Consider the following 23,741-nt stretch of genomic DNA (forward strand, 5'->3'; position numbering starts at 1 on the left):
TATTTATCTGTCTATCTATATCTATGTTTTTTTGAGGCAGGGTTTCTCTGTGTAGTCCTGGCTTGTCCTGGACTCACTGTGTAGATCAGGCAGGCCTCAGACTCGGATCTGCCTGCCTCTGCCTCCCAGTGCTGGAATCAAAGGCGCTTGTCACCATGTCTGGCAGGAAGATTTGTTGTTATTTGTCTATTAATTTATTTTTTGGTTTTTTAATTGAAAGGCATGAGCCACGATATTATTAAAGATTATTTTCATATCTGAGATTGATTGTGAATTTCATGGGCAATAAGAGAATAATAGCAGGTACATAACAGATCAGTTCTAACTTGAATGAAGAGTTTATAATACAAACTACAGATATTTCCTAGATATGCATTTAGAAAGAAACTAATAGATGTTTATTTTGTGATAGCTGTCTGCTTTTATAGTTCATATATTTGAATAAGTTAACTTATTTTGTTTGGTTCAAAGAAAGAATACTTGGTAATTGAACATTCCTTGGATTGCTAGATTCTATTTCATATGACTCAAATGTGATTTTCTTTCCTTTTTTTTTTTTTTTTCTGGGTAAAGGTTGCAGACGGTCTAGGTTATCACGAGTCCAAAGTGTGGTATTTCACATATTTTCCAATTTTCTTATTCATTTAATACATATTAATTGAATATCACATGTCAGACCCTGTTCTAAGAATTGAAGGTGTGACTGTGAAAGCAAAGCAAAAGATGTCTGCTCGCAGGTGCTTATATTCCAGTTAATTTATATGTATATATGTATGTTTGTGGGTGTGGGTGTTTGCTGCCAAGTCTGCATACATATAAGCAGATAAGTAGTATATGTATATACATACCACCACACACATGCATATATATGTTTATATATCTATGTATGTATACACACATTAAACGTGCACACAAAGGTTTAGAGTTTGTCACATGTTATGAGAGAAATAGAATGAGAAATTAAGAGTAATCAGAGACACTCTAGTTCTATATCTGTGAGAATGAAGGTTTTAGAATGAAATGCTTTCTTTAATAAAAAATATTTTTTAAGTTTATGATTGTTTTGCTTGTATGTATGTCTATGTACCAACTTAATACACTGCCTATGGAACCAGAAAAGGGCGTTGGATTCCCTGGAACTGGAGTTACCAACAGTGGTGTGCCATCATGTGGGTGCTGGGAATCAAACCTGGGTCCTCTCGAAGAGCAGCCAGTCCTCTTCACCACTGGACTATCTCTCTGGCCTCTATTTCCATCCCTCTCTCTCTTTCTCTCTCTTTTTTAAAAAAAAAATTTATATATGAGTGCTCTGTCTGTGTGTATACTTGCACGCCGGAAGAGGGCATCAGATCCCATTAGAGATGTTGTAAGCCTCCATGTGGGTGCTGGAAATTGAACTCAGAACCTCTAAAAGACCAGACAGTGCTCGTAACCACTAAGCCATCTCTTCAGCCCCCCCCCCATTTCTTTCTCCTTCTCTCACTGCTTACAGTGTTGCTCTCTAGAATGCTCTGTTTTTCAAGCATTTGGTGTGGGGTGAGGGCAGGGGTGTGCGTGCACGTGGCCTGCCGTGCTGCACGTGGGGAAGTCAGAGGATACTTAGGGAGTAGCTTCTCCTCCGCTTCCGTGTTGCTCCCAGGAGTTGAGCTTAATTTGTCTGGCTTGGCAGCTGTTTGACCAGTCCTCTCGTGTGTTCTTGGGTCTATTCATGCATGTGTATACAGGTGCCCTTGGAGCCAGAAGAGGGCCTTGATCTCCTGGAGTTAGAGTTAGAGGTTGTTGAACTTGGGCTCTCTGGGCAAGCAGCAAATACTCTTAACCAGTGAGCCATGTCTCTGACCCCCTTATGAGGTTCTGTAGTGTCTTACATGACTTTTTTGTTGAGTTAACAAGTGGAAGGATAGAAGTTAATTGTGCAGCCCAGACACACACTGTAGCATTGCTTTTTAGCCTAGCCTTGCACAGGGTAGGCACAGCTGTATCAGTGAGCAGTATTCCCAACCCCACTGTAACGTTTCTTGCCTAGACATTGTGAAGAGACATGGTAACACAGTGGCTTTGGGGAATCACAAACTTTCAGAAGATCTGAATTTGCCTTTTTTGTGTATTAGTTTTTGAGAACTGCCGTACTGGCCTTGAGAACATTAGGATTTTTTGTTGTTCTTTTGGGGAATCTGATTTTGCTTATATCTTTGAAATTTATTTAGCTAATGTTGTGAAAAGCTTAAATTCTGCCAGAATTTTCTTATTTATTTATTTGCTTTTTCGTTTGTTTTTAATTTCTTTATGTTGTGTATGTGTTGATTGCACGTTTCAGCTACTTAGAATAATCTTGATATGAACATAACTGAACAGTATTGATATGAACATAGCTATCTCTCTGACATCGGTCTTTCTATTTGAGGGTACAACGAAAAATGGAATTATTAGATCATGGAAGAATTTTGTTTATTTTTTCATATAATTAAAAAGAAAGAAAAGAAATTTTACTCCGATTCTTTCCTGAAAAATAAATAGATCTTCCCGTGTAGGATCAACTATGAATATTTTAAAAGCATATATACCCATAACCTCACAAGTTTCAGATGAAGGTGAACAAGATGTAACGAAGAGCTAAGTCAGTTATCCTTTACTTTGCTGCTTTCCTCTTACTTGGTTGTTGGCCTTTCACAGCTGAAGGAAGACGTCCTCTATTCTCAGAAGCTATCTGATGGCATTTTCTAAATTCTTTCTTTTCTTGACTCAGAGTATTTGACTTCATCATTCTTTTGAGCAGAGTCTCTTCTTGGTTGCTGTGTAACTCACTGTGTAGATCAGGCTGGCTAGATAAAAGTGTGTGCCACCATACCGAGCTTTGACTTAAAAAAAAAAAAAGACCTATTAATTTTTATTTTAGATGTGAATGTTTTGCCTGCATGTATGTCTATGTACCATGTGCATGCAGCGCCCAAGAAAGCCAGAAAAATTTGTTGGTTCCTCTGGAACTAGAGTTAAGGTACAGGTGGTTTTCCATCCTGTGGATACCGGGAACTGAACCCAAATAAGAGCAACAAGTGCCTTTAACTGCGGAGCCCTGCATTTGACTTTTATTGGCCATTTCTCCACATAAGCCTGTCACTCTTAACCCTTACCTCCTCCCAGTCTCCCTTTTCCTTCTAAAATGCGGTCTGTCTATTCCAGGTTGCACTGCTCTTGAATGACTGTAGCCCTCCTTCCTCTTGGCCGTATGTGCGGGTGTTAAGGCTTGCCCCAGCACAAGTGGAGAACAGCTTTTCTTAATTAAGTCTGTGATACTGTGCATCAAGTTGACCCACTTCATCTTATTAGCCCAGAGATCTCTAAATTCCTGCTGGCTTTCTGTTTTGCTCCCAGGTGAGCACATTTGTGCGGAGTTTCCTCTGTTAGTGCGGCATCATTTCATGGAGTAAGGGAATTTAGAGTAAATCCTGGGCTTTCTTTTCTCTTGCCACATCTTTCTTTTGAAAATGACTGAAACTTTCAAATGTTTGTAAGTGATTTTGACATTGTATCAAAACAGCCTGAAAGAACTGCCAACAACTGAGTCAACTGTTTCTCTGTGTAACCCTGGCTGTCCTGGAACTCACACTGTAGACCAGGCTGGCCTCAGACTCAGAGCTCTGCCTTCCTCTGCCTCCTGAGTGCTGGGACTAAAGGTGTGCGCCACCATGCCCTCTTTTTACTCACTTGCATGTGCTCATGGCAACACCACAGAAGCATCTCACAACTAACTTGGGCTTGGATTACTGCAGTGTTCTAGTTAAGCAGGTCCTGCTCCCCTCCTGCTTCCTTCCAAAGTATTCTCAACATGTTAGCCAACAGCATCTTTTAAACAAAAATGACTTACTAGTTGTCTACCTAAACCTCTCCAGTGGCTTTTCATTGCACTTAAGATGAAATATAAATACTTCGCCATGGCTTACAAGGCTCTTGCAATCTAGCCTGCCCTTCCATTCCAATGAGCGTCACTCCTCCTTGAGCAGTGGGTTAGTGGGTGTGGCCTTTTAAAAACATTAACTAATTAGTTAATTATGTTAGAGTGCATAGGTGTTTTGACTACATGTGTGTCTGCACTATGTGTAAGCCCAGTGCCTGCAGAGGTCAGAAAAGGGTGTTGAATCTCCTGGAATTGGAGTTACAGACACTTGTCAACTGCCATATGGGTGTTACACATCAAATCTGGTCACGAGCATCCAGTGCTCTTAACCACTAAGCCATCTCGGTAGCCCCAATTGTTGTGACCTTCAGATGTCTACCTTTTAATCTTGGGTCTTTATTATTGTTGTGTTGCTGTGAAGAGACACCACAACCAAGGCAACTCTTATGAAAGAAAACATTTAGTTGGGGGCTTGCTTACGGTTTTAGAGTTAGTCAGTGATAATCATGGTAGGGTGCAGACAGGATGGTGCTAGGGGAGTAGCTGAGAGCTTTATGTCCTGATCAGCGGGCAGTAGGCAGAGAGAGAGAGAGAGAGAGAGAGAGAGAGAGAGAGAGAGAGAGAAACATTGGGCTTGGCATGGGCATTTGGAACCTCAAAGCCCACCCTAGCAACACACTTCTTCCAACAAGGCCACACCCATTCCCCAAAGGCCACTCCTCCTTAATCCTTCTCAAATGGTTCATTAGCAGGCGATGGAACATAGGAGTTTATGGGAGCTGATTGTATGCAGATCACCACACCCCTTGCTATTTCTTCTTTTTTGCATTCTTACCCCACTTTTTACTAAGCCAACTCCTCTTCCATTGCTTCTCAAATTATAGCCTCCTTTCTTAGAGAGGCCTTGAGGTCAGAGCTATCTCTTTTTATAAGTATATGGCCTTATGTAAGCCATCTGAATTTTATTCTCTGAAAAGAAGTTAAAACAAAAGCCAAAACTACCAGGTATGGTAGTGCACTGCTTAAATTCCAGCACATGGGAGACAAAGACAGGCAGATCTCTTTGAGGCCAGCCTGGTCCACAGTGTGAGTTCCATGACAGCAGGGCTACATAGAGAGACCAAAATAAATATATAAATAAACAAATACACATAAAAGACCCCAAATTAATAGATAAACCTTTTACTTATAAAAATTATTTACTTTTTTTTTTTTAAGGCAGCATCTCATTAGCCCTGGGTGGCCTGAGAAAATTTGCTTTTTATAGAAAATGCAAGTAATACAAAAGTATAGATTTTTCTTTTAGCATCTCTTAACGTCACTGCCAGAGCAGATAATTAATCTTATACATTTGTGTCAAAGCTTTTTAAGGTGCACATATATATGTATAGATTGCTTTTATACCACAATTTAATCACATTTATTTTTGTGTAACTATATTAAAGGTTTATTCATTCATTTAGTCATGCTTGTGTTTGTTTGTATCTATATGGGCCATGTGCACATGAGTGCCTTTAGAGGTTGGAGGCCTTGGCTCCCTTGGAGCTGGAGCTCCAGGCAGCGTGAGCCTCCAGATGTGGGAGCTGGAACTGAACTCTGTAGGAGCAGGTGCTCTTAACTGCCGAACCATCTTCAGCCCCATCTACGTTGTCTCCTTGTGTTGCTTTTATAAGCAGGACTGCTATGCATATCTTCACACATTTTTTTCTTCTCAGCGCCTTTCAGAAACTATTTTAGAAAATTTCCTGGACAAGAGTCTGAAAATTTAAGACTCTCCATACATATTACCAAAGTACTTTCCAGAAAATTCCAGGTTTACCTCATGAGCTGTTTTTAGTGTCCTACTTTTCCTTCGATCTGATAAATTTAAAAAAGAAAACGGCTGGTGAGATCTCATTGAGTAAAGGTGCTTTCTGAGAAAGTCTTGATTCCTGTGTTCAATCCCTGGAACCCACATGAAGGAGAGAAACAACCCCCAAGTTATCCTCTGACCTCTGCACACACATCATGGAGTAATGGGTGGGGCAGGCAAGAGAAGTAGAGTTTTTAAAAAGGGAGAAGCCAGTTTGCTTGCAACATTGCTGTTGAGGTGATAGCGGAAGCACCGAGAGCTCTCCTGTGGTATGGAATGGAAAAGTGCCTGTTGACACAAGGCACCGTGCACGGAGTAATCTGTCTTACTCCATCAGTAGTTACATCCTTCATGCTCTTTAACATTTGGTTTCCTTTGATTTTTTTTCATATAGCTCAGTTCTTAGGTTTACTGCCTCTTTATTCTATCCCCTACATTTTTCTGCCTAGAGACCAAATGAGAGGGTGGACACTGCACCAGAAAAGCCAAGAGAAGAGCCAGTTCTCAAAGAGGCCGTCCCGGTGAGTGGCTCGTTGAATACTGTGACCAGGTATGGCGTCAGAAAAAGGTGGCAGGGCTGGAGAGATGGCTTAGTGATTATGAGCCCTGGAGGCTCCTTAGAGGACCCAGGTTCGATTCCCAGCACCGACATGCTATCTCCAATACCAGGGGACCCAACACTCTCTTCTGACCTAAGGAGGCATTGAGCACATTTATTACACTTATGTGTATGTTGCTCGTATGCAGGCAAAATATTCATTCATACAAAGTAAGATAAGTAAATCTTAAAACAACAAAAAAGACACGACAGCACAGCGACTGATTCTTAGCAGAGTGCCATTACAGCTCCACAGCTTATCTTTATGTCAGAAAATGCACTGAAAAAAATCTTTGAGCCTTTTAGGAATAGATGCTTTCTATGAATTATTTTCCTTATAAAAACCCTGATCATTTTGTTTTACTGAACTCTCAAGACGCGTTCTTATTAATTTGGCAACAGAAACCAGTAGTCCTGTTTTCAGCATTGAGGATGAGCTTATTATTTTTTCCTCATTCTTCTTTTTTGCTAGTTATAGACAGCGATATCAGAGAGGATATAATTGAAGATGACTTTTACATTGTAAGCACTTAGTGTGTTCATGGTCATGAGTGTGGATGTGTGTATGCCGCAGCTTAGAGCTTGGATGTCAGAGGGCAACCTTGGTGTCCTTCCACCTTGTTATGGATGTTGTTTCCCCCCCTCTTCACCCCAACCCCCGGGTGTTTGCTAGGCTGTCTGGCTACCTCTCATCTCCATAGGAACACTGGGACCTGCTTTACGTGGGTTCTGACTCAGCTCCTCATGCTTGAGTAGCAAGCCCTTTACCCTCCGAGCCATCGCCCCAGCCCTGGAAGCGCTTTGAATGTCCTTGATGCATAGTTCTCTCCCTTTCCCTCCCTTGCTACCTTTCTTCCTCTCTCTATCCTCCCTCTTCTTGCTTTCCTTTCTTCCCCTGCCCCTTTTTTCTTTTGTAATGGAATTTTGTGACATTTTTCTGTAGGTTCCTTCCTTCTTTCTCTCATTCTTTTCTGATGGAGTTTTGTGACCTTTTCCTGTAGGTTCAGCCAATACTGTCTTCTGTTCCAACAACAGAAACGTCCACTGGTGTTAAGTTCCAGGTCGGTGATCTTGTTTGGTCCAAGGTGGGAACCTATCCTTGGTGGCCTTGTATGGTTTCAAGTGATCCCCAGCTTGAGGTCCATACCAAAATTAACACAAGAGGTAAGACAAGTAATAAATAGACATTAAGTAACAAATTTGCAATAAAGAAAAGTGAACATTCAGTGTTGTATGTGAATGTAAGAATATACATATATATTATCTGACATAAGAATATGAATCTTTATCAGATTTTTATTTTTTACTGTGATGTGGTTTTGATCCAGGGTCTTATACTGTAGACAAGGGTGATCTCAACCAGATAGTACCATCTAACAATCCTGCTTCTGCTCCTCAGGGTTTTCTCAGTTTTTAATGACAAATGAAATAATTTTGGTCATTTTAAACTGGCAGAGAACTTCCGTACCTAATGTCTTTATTATCTCACCATATAGCCTGGCTAGTCTGGAATTGGATTCATATAGTTCAGGCTGGCCTGGAACCCAGATGCCCATCTCCATCTTCTGAGTGATGAGAAATGCATGTGTCATCATATCTAGCTCTTTTCATAACTTGAAAAAAAATTGTGTGTGTGTTTACATTTGTATATGCTGGTGCCACAGAGACCAGAGGAAGACATTAGATCCTCTGGAGTTGGAATTGCAAGTGATTTTGAACTGCTTAGCATGGGCACTGGGAATCAAACTTGTGTCCTCTGAAAGAGTAGCAAGTGCTCTTTGGTGTTGTTTGAGACAGGGTTTCTCTGTGTAGCCTTGGCTATGCTGGACTTGCTTTGTAGACCAGGCTGGCCTGGTACTCAGTGACCTGCCAGCCTCTGCCTTCCTGACCGCTGGGATCAAAGACATGTGCCCCAGCTCCCAGCAAAGCAAGTGCTCCTCAGCACTGAGCCAACTCTCCAGCCCCCAGTAACTGTTTCCGCCTTAGGACAAGGGGTTGAAGTACACACAGGAGGTGAGCATTCTACCACCAGGTTTTAGCACCAGCCTTTTGGTTTGTTTGGGTTTTATTTATTTATTTATTTTTTATAAAGTTATTTTTTTAAAGATTTATTTATTTGTTATGTATACAATATTCTGTCTGCATGTACACCTGCATGCCAGAGGAGGGCAGATTTCATTGTAGATGGTTGGGAGCCACCATGTGGGTGCTGGGAATTGAACTCAGGACCTCTGAAAGAGCAGCCGGTGCTTTTAACCTCTGAGCCATCTCTCCAGTCCCCCTTGTTTGTTTTTTAAAGATTTGTTTTTATTTTAGATTATTTTGGGGGTATGTGCACCATGTACCCACATAGGCCAGAACAGGGTATATTAGTTCCATTGGAGCTGGAGGTACAGGCAGTCGAGAGCTGCCTGCTGTTGGTGCAGAGAACCAAACCTCTGTCCTCTCTATGAGCATTATGTACTCTTAACTGCTGAGCCCTTTCTCCCACCCCTACACCACAGACCTTTTCATTTGTTTTTAAAAATTTGTGTTTTTGTCCCCTGGGAGATGAACTTCTGAGAATACCTGAGGGATTATCTTAATTACGTTAGTTGATGTCAGAATAGATGTGTGCAGTGTCAGTTCCCTGGGCATAGTATCCATGACTATATATAAAAAAAAAAGTTTCTCAAGAAAAAAGAAAAAAACCTCAAAGTAGGGTGTGGCATGGTCCATACTTTTAATCCCAGCATTGTGGGAGCAGATGTAGGCAGACATCTCCAGTGACTGCCAGGCCAGCCAGAGCTGTCTCCTAGTAAGACTGTCTCAAAAATAAGTAAAGTAAGTAAGTAAATAAACCTAAAACAAAAATGGAGAATGTGAGCTGGGCTGTAGCATGCATTACTTCATTATTTTCTGCTCAGTGTGGCTGTACTGTGAGCAGGTCTCCAAAGCTGCTCTGAGTTGCTTGATATGCTGGACTGTAACTGCCTGGGCTTGAACTCACTGTGTAGTCCAGTGCTTGAGCTTGCAGTCTTCTTGCCCCAGTCCTTCTAATCTAAGGTCCATTGTATGTGTCTCCTGACGTTGTTTATAATTTCTTTCATGCTTCCTTGCCTTTTTTTTTTTTTTTAAGATTTATTTATTTATTATTGGCGCAGCATTCTGCCTGCATGTGGGCCTGCGGACCACAAGGAGGCAGCAGATCTCACTATAGATGGTTGTGAGCCGCCATGTGATTGCTGGGAATTGAACTCAGGACCTTTGGAAGAATAGCCAGTGTTCTTAACCTCTGAGCCATCTCTCCAGCCACCTGCCTTGTCTTAAGGACCCTAATCTTACTGGCTTTCATACATCATTATTTTAAAAAGCATATTAGTAAGTGATTAGAAATTTTATATGAGTTTAATGTATAGGCTAAACCTATTTTGAACTATGCTGTGTTTTGTTTGATTTTGTTTTGATACAGAGACTCATTCTGTATAGTCCAGGCTGTTCCCAACCTCATTACCCTTCTGCCTCATAATTCTGAGCTCGGGGATTACAGATTGGACTCATCATGCATAACTTGGGTGAAGATGAGTTCACTCTGGATTCCTATGAGAATCATTTTCACCCAAATAAGTACTTTTCATTGAATTAAATTTCACACTGCGTTTATCTTCTTCTGTTTCATTCATGACTCTGTAAATAGACTTGGAAAGCCTTATGTATTTGATACAAGTATGACTTAGATCTAGTTATAGTGAATAATCTGACCTTAGGAATGTTGCAAATTAAGAAAAGTTATATTCTGTGTGTACTTTGTCTAGACATGTTTGGTTTTGACCAAAACATGGTATGTAGTAGATTCCTCAGATTCTTCCACCTGAAAGTGATTTACTGAGTTCTGTAACTGTTTAAGTTGTCTAATATTTACACCAATAAGGATATGGGAGGTGTAAGCTGAGGTAAAAACCTGTTAGCTCAGTGAAGTAACTTGACTTTATACAGAACTATATACAGAATATGTCTTTACAAGCCTGCTTCTATAGCTAAACTGCTAGCTCCGCAGAAATCTTTCTGTCTGTGTTATTCTTCCGTCCTAATCTACCTTTCTCTTGAGCTCCTCCAACCCCAAAAGGGCTCCTCTTTTTCCTAGAATTGTTTTACCCGTGTCCTGCCAGCTGATTCTCTGTTGTCCCTGCAAGACCAGAGAGAGAATTCCTATCTCTTAACTGAGAGCTCAAAGGTCCTATTGCTATATTAGAGGTTTCTAGCTCCGCCCCCAATCCCTGGGCAGGCTGAACCATGTCACCATCATGGTGGGAGCCACCAAGCCAAGTCAGTAAGGCCGAACCATTTCACCTATATGGTGGGACAGATCAAGACCACCCAGCTGACTTTGCCATAGAGCAAAGACCACAGACCTCTCCCAAGCAACTTGCCTTAAATAGCAGGGACTTTCCATTCTTTACTTTGTTTGTTTGTTTGTTTGTTTGGAGGCTTTCAGAGACACACCCAAACTGGTTCTCTTCAGGACACACCTAACGGTATCGGACATCTATTTAAGTTTTTATATTTTGCTAACACTTAGGTTTTGAATGTAAGATAATTAGATATCCTGAAGTTGAAAGAAATTTTGGCGTATACTTAATTCTGTGTACTTGTTTTATGAACACACCCTTGTCATGTATTGAATTTTTCATTATCTGAGACAATTTTTTACCTTATCTATTTTTTGACATTACACTTCCTTCTTGATACCGGTTCACTATCATTGGGAAGAGAAAAGTATGTGTTTAGGTCTTGTAGGTTTGTGGGCTTTACCCTCCTGGCGACGCTGGCTATGTAGCCAAGAATCTCTAAGCACAGCAGGCAGTGTTATTCATCATCTTTCATCCTGGTAACAAGTGCCATTCAAGGATGAGGGTGGGGCGTGGGGGTGGTTTTGTTTGTTTGTTTGTTTGTTTGTTTTGGGGGGTACTGTATTAGGTGGCTCTGTGAAATATTTTTTTTAAGTCTCTTTCTCTTGAGGCAGAGTCTCCTGTAGCCTAGGCTGGCCTCAAGCTTGCTATGTAGCTGAAGATTATGTTGAACTTCTGATTCTCCGTCTCAGCCTTCTACTGGAATTGCAGTCATGTACCCCCACACTTGCCTTATTGGGTCTGAGAATGGGACTCAGGGTTTTTTTTTTGTTTTTTTTTTTGCATTCAAAACAAGCACTTTACCAACTGAGCTACATCTGTAGCCTACCTATTGAGTATTTTCTTCTGTGATGCTCACAGCAGCTGTGCATGAGGTATATCCTCTGTCTCAGAAAATAATAAAAAACCACCTTATTTTATAACCCTTGCTCTACAGCTCTTACCAGTTGAATCCCTGCTCTGTAACTAAGAGAAGCATTTATAGAAAAAGGGTGTTAGGTCAGAGCTCGTGAAGTACCTTGGAACTCTCATGACTATGCAGAGAGAACATGGCGGCTTATCCAAGAAGACTAAATCTTCTGAAATAACTCCTGTCCATATCCAGGGCTCAAGAGTTTTCCAAATGGTACCATGTAAGAGTCATGGCTCTCTGTTGTAACCTGTAGTGGTGTAAATAAAGACACAGAGGCTTTTTAGTATTTTAAAGCTTAGGCCTTTTGGCTAGAGCAGTCTCCTAACCAGCTGTCTAGACTAACCCGACTAATCCTAGGACTGCATCCTGCCACATGGCTAGTGCTACCTCTGCTCTGCTCTGCTCTGTTCATTCACCTGTGTATGCTGGGAAATTTCCCTCCTTTGTTTTCTTCCTCCCAGCATCATTGTCTATTTGTAGCAGTTCTGCCCCCACTTCCTGCCCAGAAACTGGCCATCAGCTCTTTATTGCAACAACCATTAGGCAAGTGAGGAAGGACAAATATTTACAAAATATAAGACTAGTGATGAACCACAGAAATAGCATTACCAATATCCAGCTGGTACTTAGCTCTCTGGCTGGTAAGCCGTCTGCCAGTTTAGTCGTCAGCAATTTAATATGCAGAGACACAGCTTCACACAGTGTATGCCACCAGCAACCTTTTGAGATTAAGGAGTTTTTACATTTTTCTTTAAAGGTTTATTGAATTTTTAAATTCTTGTATGTGTGTGTTGGGGTACGTGCGCATGCCTACAGGTGCCCTTGGAGGCTCATGTCCCCTGGAGCTGAAGTTAGAGGCAAGTTGTGAGCTCCCTGAGGAGCGTTGGGAACTGAACTTGGGTCTGCTATGAAAGCAGGTGCATTCTTCACTACTCAGTCATCTCTGCAACCCCAGGGGTTTACACATTTAATTCATTAATTCCTCTGCTAGTCAGACAAATTCATCTACGAAATGTTTTACTTTAGTGCTAGAAAATTTGTTTATATTACTCTTAGTAATTTGAGAATCTAGAATTTAAAAATCATTCATGTTTTGATTAAAAGCATAAATTTTTTTAATCTTAATCTTTCTTAATGTTTTAAAACCTAATAGCTTTACTGAAATATTCATATAGTATAAAATTTAATCATGTATTTGTTTGTTACTTAAGGCAGGATCTCACTGTGGAGTTCTGTCTGGCCTAGAACTCCCTGTATAGACCAGGCTGGTTTAGAACTTCCTGCCTCTGCCTGCTGATAGTAAAGGTGTGTGTACTGCTAAGCCTAGCTCAAATTTATCATTTTATTTAAATGCCAAAATTTAGTGATATATTTTTTTTAAGATTTATTTACTTTTTTATGTACAAGAGTGTTCTATCTGCATGTACACTTGTATGCCAGAAGAGGGCATCAGATCCCAGTATAGATAGTTGTGAGCCACCATGTGATTCTGGGTATTGGACTCAGGACCTCAGGAAGAGCAGAAAATGCTCTTTAACTGCTGAGCCATCTCTCCAGCTCGAATTTAGTGATTTTTAAAAGTCCATTCAGAGTTGTGCTACTATCACCACAATCTAATTTATGGATTTTACCATTTCTTCCCCCCCCCCCAAGAAATTTTATGCCCAACAGACATCAGTTGGAATCCTCATACACCCCGAGGCTGAGCTGTCAGTACCTTTCTGCCTCTATAGCTTTACCAGTCTAGTGGCTTCTTTCTCTTAGCATGGTTTAGAAGTCCATCCATGTTTTAACATGTACTTTATCACTTTCTCTTGCCAAATACTATCCTGTTACAGCATACAGTACAGTTTTAAATGAAACAGTTTTCTCAGGTTTCAACCAAGACTCAGATTCTGTTGGGCACGTGGTTCCTGTGAAACACTCCGTGCTGCTTCACAGCTAAGCCATTTTGTACAGTATATCTTGATCATACATCGTGGTGGTTGTTTTCTGTTTTTAGTCAGATTATTGCCTTGGACAATGTGGTTAACAATCCTCACACCATTAATAATAAGAACTCTTTACAAGTATGTGTTAAAAGATGTTTAGACCACATTTCTATTTTAAATTGTATTTCATTGTTTAGTTCTCGTTGTAACTTGAAATTAAATGCTTCTTTTACTTTAAAAATATTGTGTGTTATTGGGAAGAGCAAAACTGAGTATAAATGACAGAACCCAAAAGGTGTCCATAATCTCATCCTCCATCTGAGTAAATACTATTAAAATCTGAGGTGGGCTGGAGAAGTTAGGAGCAGTTAGTAGCACTGATTGCTCTTCCAGAGGACCCTGGTTTACTTCCCAGCACCCACATGGCATCATTAACTCCTGTTCCTGGGAATCTGATGTTCTCTGTAGGCCTCCTTGAGTACTAAGAAGTGGTGCATAGACATACATGCAGACAAAAAACCCTCACACCATATCTTAAAATAAAAACAAATTTTAAAAAATTTGAGGTTATTTTTCTCACTGTATATTTGTAATTAACAGACATTTAAGTGAAGGTTTTTGTTATGAGGTGTTTTCCTGAAAGGGAGTTGTTTTTGTTTTTTGAAATGTCTCATTATATTGCCTAGGCTGGCCTGCAACTTTTGGTCCTCATGCCTTCTGAGTCCTATACCGTGTAACACATACTTTGACTCTGTATGTATGTATGTAGGTATTTACCTGTGTGAATGCACCAAGTTGGAAGAGATTGTTGGCTTCTTACTCTATCACTGTCTACACTATTTCCTTTGAGTCAGGGTCTCTCACTGAAGTTGTAGCTTATCTGATGACCAGAAAGCTCTCCCTCTCCCCCGAGTCCTCCTGTCTCAATTTGCTGCTGCACAGGTTCACAGGCGCATGAGGTCATGCCTGGACTGCTCACTGGGTGCTGAGGAGATGACTCACATCCTCATGTTTTAGCAGAAATGTGCTTATCTGCTGAGCCATCTTCTCTTCTCTCAGCCTCAGACCTCATGCGCACTTTCCTCCCTCCCCTCCCCTCTGTCCCCTTCCCTTCTTCCTTTCTTTGTGACAGGGTCTCATTATATAGCCCTGGCTGGCCTGGAATTTGTTATGTAGACCAAGCTAGCCCGCAGCTCACAGAGACTTGTCTGTCCCTGCTTCCTCGGTGTTAGGAAGAAAGCATGTGTCACCCACCAGCCTGTTTACTTTTACCACGGCAGTATTGTTAGAGTTTTATCTCCGCATTATTTTACTTAGAAATGTTATATGTATGGGTGTTTCGCTTGCGTGTATGTATGTACACCATCTGTGTGCCTGGGGCGCCGAAAAGAATATTGCATCCTTGGAGTTGGTTGAGTCTCTATGTGAGTGCTGAAAACAGGGCAACGCTCTTAACTGAATCGCCATCTTTACAGCCCCTACTTTAAAAAAGGATTTTTATTTTATTTTATTTTATTTTATTTTATTTTATTTTATTTTATTTTATTAACTTTGGAGTTTTATTTGGTGGGTCTCTGTGTCTAGAAGAAGGTTTTGGGTCTTGGTGGTGGTGACGCGTGGCTTGTGTGGCACGACAACACGGTGGGGCAACAGGAATTTGATTAATCTTGGAACGGCTTGCTAGCGGGTCAGTGCAGCACAGCCAGGCATTCAGGTTGTTCACGCATGGTGGTGACTTCTCAAACACCTGCCCACAGGACACTCCCTCCCCCGTGACGCCCTCATCTTCTTTAGCGACGCCCGATGCCGGGTGAGGTCGCCGCATGGCCAGGTGCAGTGATGTACATTCAGTCATGGCGTGTGGCACTTTGGGGTGGACAAACAGCGCCCCACCACCTTGTACTCCTGAAGTGTGCCCAAGACTTTCCTGGCAGCCATCCTCTCATGCCACCATTCACAAAAGGTTTCTTAAAAACCTTTAAAAAACATTTTAAAATTTGGGGTATGGTATGTGCACTTCAGTACAGGTGGCCACCAAGGCTAGAGGCGTGAGATTCCCCCCTGGAGCTGCCTGACATGGGTGCTGGGGACAGACTCGGGTCCTCTTGGAAGAGCAGTAAATGCTGTCCACCACTGAGCCATCTATCTCCTGCATTATTTCTCGTATGTAAAAACAGTTCTTCTACAAATATAACTTTTGACAGAAAGCCTAGAAAATTTAGTCAACTATTCAGAGATGTACACATTTGCTTCTTCAGTCTCCATGTCTTAAGGATTTATTTTATTTTGTTTTTCTTTTGCCTTTTAGACTTGTGGGTGGAAAGAACTGAGGATTGAACCCAGGCCACTCTATAAGTGCTCTAACAATGAGCCACACCCCTAGTCTTTTTTAAATTGTGTTTTAAAAAAATGATTCGTTTATGTGTTTATGTGTTCGCCTGCATGTGTGTATAATATGCACCACATGTGTGGCTGGCGCTCGACAAGTCCAAAGATGGTTGTCAGATCCCCTGGAGCTTGTTATAATTGTGAGCTGTGGTGTTGGGATCTGAATCCAGGTCCCCTGCAAGAACAGCAAATGCTCTTAACTGCAGGGTCATTTCTCTAGCCCCTTATTCTTTCTCTTGAGACCGAGTCGCACTAAACTTACAAAGCTGACCTCAGATTCTTAACCTTTCTGCCTCTGCTTCCAGAGTAGCTAGTATTACAGGTGTATCTATCATCTTTACACACACACACACACACACAAAGTTTTTTTTTATATAATAGTCTTTAATTAAAAACTTTTTTGAGATTTATTATGTGTAGTAGTGTTTTGCCTGCATATGTACCATATGCATGACTGGTTCCTGCAGAGATCAGCAATCATAGGATGCCCTGGAACTGGAGATTGCATGGTCTCCAGCCATCATTTGGGTGTTGAGAACCCAGGTCCTCTGCAAGAGCCACAAGTGCTCTTAACCACTGAGCCATCTCTCTAGATCCTTTACAGTAATTAAATATTTATTTTAGATTTAGTTTATGTATATGAGTGTTTTGCTTGAGTGTATATATGTTCACTGTGTGAGTACATTGCCCACAAGGCCAGAGAAGGCATTGGATACCCTGAAACTGGAGTTACGTGTGGTTGTGAACTGCCAGTTGATGCTGGGATTCCAACCTGGGTCCTCTGGAAGAGCAGCCACTGCTCTTAACCACAGAGCCACCTCTTCACTACAGTTCCCACATTTTTTTATTGATCTGATGCTTTTTCTGAAAGATAGTATTTTAAAAATTATCTTTGGTAAAGGAGCTACTTTTGTTTTTAAAAAGTGAAAGCCCTTTTCTAAATGCAAAGTACAAGATCACTTAGTATCTTTCTAGATGTCGTAATAGTGTCATGTTGTCATACTAGTTTTAAATCCTTCTTTCAGTTTGCATGTTTTTTTAATATTTATTTTTCACTTTGTGTGTGTGTGTGTTTGTGTCTGTTTAAGAGAGATGGAAGGAGGGAGAGAAAAAGAGAAAGAGAGAAAACCAGCAGAGGGCATCAGTTTCCCTGGAGTTACATGTGGTTCTGAACCTCCCTTCCTGGGTGCCAGGAGTATACTCTGGAAGAGCAGCCAGAGCTCTTGACCTCTGTCTGAGCCATCTCCAGCCTTACTTTGTACTAGTCCATCCTGTTCTGTAATGGTGGGCTCAGAGTGCATTATCTTAAGCAGTTGATGATTTGGTTCCAGGACCTCTCTTCGTTTTAATAAACTAAGGACTCCAAGAGACATTTGCAAGAGGGTATAGTGGCATATACCTTTAATCCAGGAAATACTCAGTAGAATAAGGTAGGACATCAAGTTTGAAGTCAGCCTGAGCTAAGTAACTAGGCCCCATAATCTCAAATGAAGAGCTTTCATAGTTTTCGTAGGTTATATCTAATACTATTTAATTTAGAAATTAACTTTTAGTCACTTAAATTATTTTATGTAATCATTAATTATGTTGTTCTGGAAAATTATTTTTTAAAAAAGATCAATGGGTGCTGGAGAGATGTCTTAGAAATTAAGAGTACACGGTATTCTTAGGAGGCCCTGAGTTTCCGGCCCGTCGTCAGGCAGCTCACAACTGACCAGCTCCAGGAGGATCTGTGTCCTTTGACCTCCAAGGGCACCTGCACTCACAGGCACGTATCGCCACCACACACACAAGTAAACATACTTCAAAATAAAATCTGAAAAGTAGTAGTTAGGGGCCAGTAAGATGGCTCAGCACTTGCTGCCAGGCCTGGGAACCTGGTCAGTACACAGAACCAACATAGTGGAAAGAGAGAGCCAACTCCCAAAAGCTGTACATGCGCGTACACACGAGTTAATAGAAGAATGATAGTGATTTAAAATATTTACAGATTTTTAATGTCTGGCTTGAATGATGGCACTGAATTTTCATATTCATCCTACATTTAGTTTGTTATGCTTTGTTATTTTGGTTGCAAACTGTGAAGATATGCATAATAGAAAAAGGGAAGAATGATTGAACAGTCTGTTCAGATCATTGAAAATATTTTTCTTTGCTACACCAAAACTGAACAGGTAAAAGGTACGTTGCAGTGTACAATTTGAAATTATTTCAGTGAACATTTGTACTTTGTTACATTAAAATCTGTTGGTTCAGCATGGGTGCAGTGGTGCACACCTGTGATCTTGGCACTCAGGGAGACAGAGGCAGGTGGGTCTCTGTGAGTTTGAGGCCAGCCTGGTCTACAAAGCAAGTCCAGGAAAGCTAGGGTTACACAGAGGAACCCTGCCTCAAAAAAAAAAAAAAAAAAAAAAAAAAAAAAAAAAAAAAAAAAAAAAACAAAAGAAAAAAAGAGAAAAAGGAAGGAAAAGAAAAGAAATCTCTTGGTTCAGTCAGGTGTGATGGTAACACTTTTAACCCCAGCTCTTGGGAAGCTGAGACAAGTATCTGTGAGTTTGAGTCCAGCCTTGTCCATATTGAGTTCCAAGCCAGTCAAGAGTACATTAGACCCTGTCTCAAAACAAAACAAAACAAAAAAACTAGTTTTATATTGTCCTTTGGGTCTTTCACCTCAGTGATTTTGTGTGCCTGCACTGGCCATTCAAAACACTGCTCAAGTGAGGTCTTTCGTGTGCTAGGCGCTCCTTTGTAGCTGTTCTTTAAAGTGAAGGACCTGCTCACACCTGCTCCCTATCCGGGAACTCAAAGTGCACACCACTGCGTCTGGCTAGACAGGCCTTTCCTTTTAAGATACTCATCATGTAGATGGCGTTCTGCCTACAGACACGCCTGCTCTCCAGAGGACACCAGATCCCGTTATACATGGTGGTGCTGGGAGCTGAACTCAGAACCTTTAGAAGAGCAGCCGGTGTTCTTAACCTCTGAGCCATCTCTCCAGCCCTGGCTAGATAGTCTTTTAAATTTTTTTTTTAAATTGGGAATAAAGTAGATTCAAAGAGACAATGACAGGTTTTCCAGAATTTCAATAGTACTTGAAAGATCAAACTGTATCATTGATAACAAATCATGTTTTTCTTGGAATAGAAGCTCATTCCTGAGAGATCCTTACCACCTGTTCACATTTGAACAGCTGCAGAGAGGCCCATTTTCTCGCAACTGATTCTCCCAGCGCACCACCAGATGACCATCCTTAGTGCTTCTCTCCAGGCAGCCTTCACTGTCCTGGATGCAGAGGTGTCTCACTTGTTTCTATTCTTTTCTTATTGCAGAGTATTAAAGAGACACAGACTCAAGGCTAAAATTTAGGAAAATTGATAGTTTTTGCTGCTTTATTAAGGACATTGCATAAAACCATTATTCTTTTTAAGTCACCAGTGTATATGACAGTGAAGTCCCCTGTAGCTGAGTGTAGTTTTGTGCAGTGTTTGTATAATGCCAGATTTTTTTTTTCTGTTGTTGCTTTTGCACCTGAAATGTAAAGAGAAATTATGGTGGTATTGTTAGGACATTACTATAGGGGTCACAGGACCCCTAAAACAATCACATGTTTTTAGAGCTGGAAAAGTGATCTGATCAGTACTTGGCCCTTAAAAGCCCAAAGAAACATGTAAGGTTGTAGAAGGAAACGTGTTTATATTCCAACTTGTGAAAATTTTGGAGACAAGTAAAAAATAAATTATGTAATCAAAGTAATAAGTGGAGCAATTAGCAGAATTTCACATTTTTTTCTCTTAAAACTTGCTTCTCTAATTTTAATCATCTGGAATGATTTTATAGTAGCCATTAGTTGTGAGTTTACTGAGTGTTGTAATATATCTTTGGGCAGTTTGAAATTAATGTCCAAGTTTTAATGGGAAAAATACAGAAAACTGTATTTCAAGGTCCCTTTGGCAAAGTATATGTGGATTTTTATGTCCTAACATAATGAATATAAATTTTTACTTACAGGTGCCCGGGAATATCATGTCCAGTTTTTTAGCAACCAGCCAGAGAGGGCGTGGGTCCACGAGAAACGGGTACGGGAGTACAAAGGTCATGAACAGTATGAAGAGTTATTAGCTGAGGCAGCCAAACAAGCCAGCAATCACTCTGAAAAGCAAAAGGTAATGAGCTAATACTTGATAGTTTGTTTTGTTTGTTAGAATCAAGATGGAACCCAGGGACTTCCCCATGGAGGCAAGCAGTCTGCTGCTCAACTGTCCTCACTGTCCACTGATCCATTGTATAGCTGGCCATAGTGGTGTGTGCCTACAGTCCAATCTCTCATTAGTGAAGCAGAAGTATCACTTCAAAGTTTGAGGCCAGCCTGGTCTACATAGCAAGTTCCAGGCCAGTCAGAGGCCCTGTCTCTAAAAACATAGTGAATAAATGGTTGTATGTGTCGTGTGACATTATGGTACTATTAAAAACTGTGGGAACTGAGTTGTAGGTCATTTGGTATGTGCTTGCCAGTGCACATAAAGCTCTGGATTAGGCTTTGTTCCCAGTAAACTGGGCATGGCTGCACATCCAGTAGAGGCAGATCAGAGCTTCAACTTTTGCTGCACAGAGTTTAGCACTAGCCTGGGATACACGGGATCCTGTCTCAAAAAACAAAGACCAGTTTTATAATCTATTGTGAATTTATGTTCACCGACCCAGTAGATATTAGTGATGCTTATTTCGCTAAGGATTGTAAATAATTGTTTTGTATTTGTGTCTCCTTTATTCTATTAACAGTTATATTTATTAGAGATTTTTAAATACTTGATATGAGCCTGGAGTTTGCAGCATGCATAATGCCAGCATTTAGGAGGCTAACATAGGAGAATCCAGAGTTAAGTCAGTTTAGGCTAGCAGTGAGACGAATGCAAAACCCAAAGCCAAATCAAAGAAAGGTTTATCTAGTACCTTATATGAAATAGTATCGTTTAAAGTATTAATATGTTATCTAAATCTTCATGATAATCCAAATAAGGTATACATTTTCTTTTCTACAGATCAGGAACTAAAGTGCAGAAGGCTTAAGTTACTGGTTCATCTCAGACCACAAGAGTTATAGATCCAGGAAATGTATTTGAAGTGAAATGGATTCTTAATTATATATACTTTATGGATTTTTATTTATTGTTTTGATATGGTTATATTTTATTTATCTTATGTTACTGGCATATTTATTATAACCAGTGCTAGGCTTCATAAAGATAATTTTTTTCAAGTATATTGTGCAATTAATATAGGTTCTTAGAATTCTGAATTTCTAATTTTTACACCTGCTATATATTGGCTAGGAGTGAGGTCATGTGTTATTAATCTCAGCATAGATGAGGCAGGAACAGGCAAGTCTCTGAGTTCATGTCTGGCCTGGTCTGAATAGTGAGTCTTAACTACCCAAAAATACCAACTAAGTTTTATCAGGGGATTAAAAGAATAATAATAAAAAGGAATTGTAATTATTATATTTGTTTATTTATTTAAAACAGAACAAAACAAACCACAATCCAGAAGCATTTGGAGCCAGAGTGATAGTTGTGAGCTGCCTGCTTTGGGTGCTGAGAAGCAAACTCTGGTCTTCTGGAAGAGCAGTATATGCTCTTTCCTTTTTTCGGGGGGAGGGGTGCAGGGTCTCCCTTTGTATTCTTGGCTGTCCTGAAACTATCAGGCCGACCTCAAACTCACAGAAATCTGCCTGCCTCTGCTTCTGCCTCTGCCTCCCAAGTGATGGTAATAAAGGCTTCAATACATACTGTTAATGCTGAGCCATCTCTTCATCCCCACACAAAGGATTTTAATTAATTTTATCAGACTTTATTTTAAAGATTTAGACATCAATATCTACCATCTCGTAGTCTACCTTCTTTTAAAAAAATGTATTATCACCCTTTTTTTTTTGAGATTGGGTCTCACTATGTAACTCTGCCTGGCCTGGAACTTGCTTTGTAGTTCAGGCTAGCCTTGAACTCCCACAGATCTGCCTTTCTCTGCCTCCTGAGTCCTGGCATCAAGGGTGTGTGCCATTCTGCCCAGCTCTATCATCTTTATTTTGTGTATGTATGTATAGCTCACCTTCCATGATGTGTATGCGGATGTGGGGGATTTGTTTCTCCAGTGTGGGGGAATTGTTTCTCTTCTGCCTCGTGGGTTTCAGGGATGGGTAGGGAGGCTTGGAGGCAAGTACCTCTTCTGAGCCATTTCACTGGCCCCTATCTAAACAGCTCTGAGTTGCTTTGCTCTTCAGTTTCAGTTAGCTTCTTTGGTCATCTCACATGTCAAAGCTTTCTTACCCCCCTGCCAACCCTGAACCTTAGAAAGAGTCAACCTCTGTGGAAAGGCATTCAGGGTTTGTGTAACACTCCCCATAACCTATCCCTCCACCCCCCCTACAGACTCTTTCCTTTGTTTTGTTGTTTCCTTGGATTTTTGCCCTCTTCAGAGACTGACCACACCTCCAAATGTAGGCTGGCAGCAAGCTTTGCTGTGATCTGCACAGTATCTGACTTAGTTGACTCCATATGGAAGGAAACAGCAACTCTGCAGTAGTATTTAATGTTAAGTGTTATTGGCCCCTGAAAACAAGTTGTTTCTGTAGTCTTTCTTCTCTCCCAAATATGATGCAGGATGACAACTCCTTTTTGGAGGTGTTTGCTCAACAGAGTAGTCAATAAAGGAGGTAATAAATAAAAGAACAGTCCCTCATGCCATTTAATAGAGTAATACTAGTTTATAATAGCATGAGATCAGCACATTGCATTTATTTGTTTGGAGAATCTGAAAATATTTATGTGTGCTTGAAAAAAATTGCAGGGTGTTTGGAAAACGCATGCTGATTTTAATGTGCCTGTTGGACTAAAGCATTTCACATAATGCCTCTATCTTTTATAAAGATTCGGAAACCCCGGCCTCAGAGGGAACGTGCCCAATGGGATATTGGCATTGCTCATGCAGAGAAAGCATTGAAAATGACCCGAGAAGAAAGAGTAGAACAGTACACTTTCATCTATATCGATAAGCAGCCAGAAGAGGCTTCATCCCAAGCAAAGAAGAACGTTACCTCCAAGACTGAAGTCAAGAAACCCCGAAGACCAAGATCTGTGAACAGTCAGGCAGAACAGACCAGTGCTGGGGAGGTGGCCTCCTCACAGCCAAGTACTGACCTTCGAAGACAGAGCCAGAGGCGGCACACCAGCTTGGAAGAGGAAGAGCCACCTCCTGTTAAAATAGCCTGGAAAACAGCAGCCGCGAGGAAATCCTTACCAGCTTCCATCACAATGCACAAGGGGAGCCTAGATTTGCAGAAGTGCAATATGTCTCCAGTTGTGAAAATTGAACAAGTGTTTGCTCTCCAGAATGCGACAGGAGATGGGAAGTTTATTGATCAGTTTGTTTATTCAACGAAGGTACCTCCTGTTCTATAGGGGCTTGGGGAATGGCTCTAAAAACCACTTAAGAATGTAATTTAAATACCCCTTGGATCCACTGCATTTGAAGCATCCAGTCTCGTTTACTGTGGGTAAAAAGCTATGTTCTTCCCCATTTCCCTCTTGTAATATTTCCATCTGTAGTAGATTAATCTTGAGCAATGCAGCCAAAATTGATCTTAGCTCCTGAAAGTCATGGAAAAAAAACTGGGCAGTTTGCCTGTTTCTAATTTGTAGAGTTAGTTTTCCTTTGTTGTAAAGTATGATTTTTATTAAAATTTTTCTTTTATCTGAATTAACCGTTGTTATAAAAAAAAAA

The 23,741-nt window shown here is 40.7% G+C and overlaps 1 protein-coding gene across 9 annotated transcripts in view; it reads left to right on the forward strand.

The window, feature by feature from the left end:
* Positions 1-23,741, forward strand: part of Nsd3 (nuclear receptor binding SET domain protein 3) — a 122,314-nt gene that overhangs the window by 43,780 nt on the left and 54,793 nt on the right. For 8 of the 9 annotated variants that reach the window (XM_060381514.1, XM_060381512.1, XM_060381516.1 and 5 more), the window contains 4 exons: positions 6,197-6,268; positions 7,347-7,509; positions 19,974-20,128; positions 22,889-23,401. In XM_060381514.1, coding sequence (XP_060237497.1) covers positions 6,197-6,268; positions 7,347-7,509; positions 19,974-20,128; positions 22,889-23,401 — 903 coding nt within the window. The remainder of the gene's footprint in view (positions 1-6,196; positions 6,269-7,346; positions 7,510-19,973; positions 20,129-22,888; positions 23,402-23,741) is intronic. The other variant, XM_060381518.1, reaches the window with a different exon arrangement.

This window comes from Meriones unguiculatus, chromosome 4, assembly GCF_030254825.1.
Source record: "Meriones unguiculatus strain TT.TT164.6M chromosome 4, Bangor_MerUng_6.1, whole genome shotgun sequence".
Classification (NCBI taxonomy): domain Eukaryota; kingdom Metazoa; phylum Chordata; class Mammalia; order Rodentia; family Muridae; genus Meriones; species Meriones unguiculatus.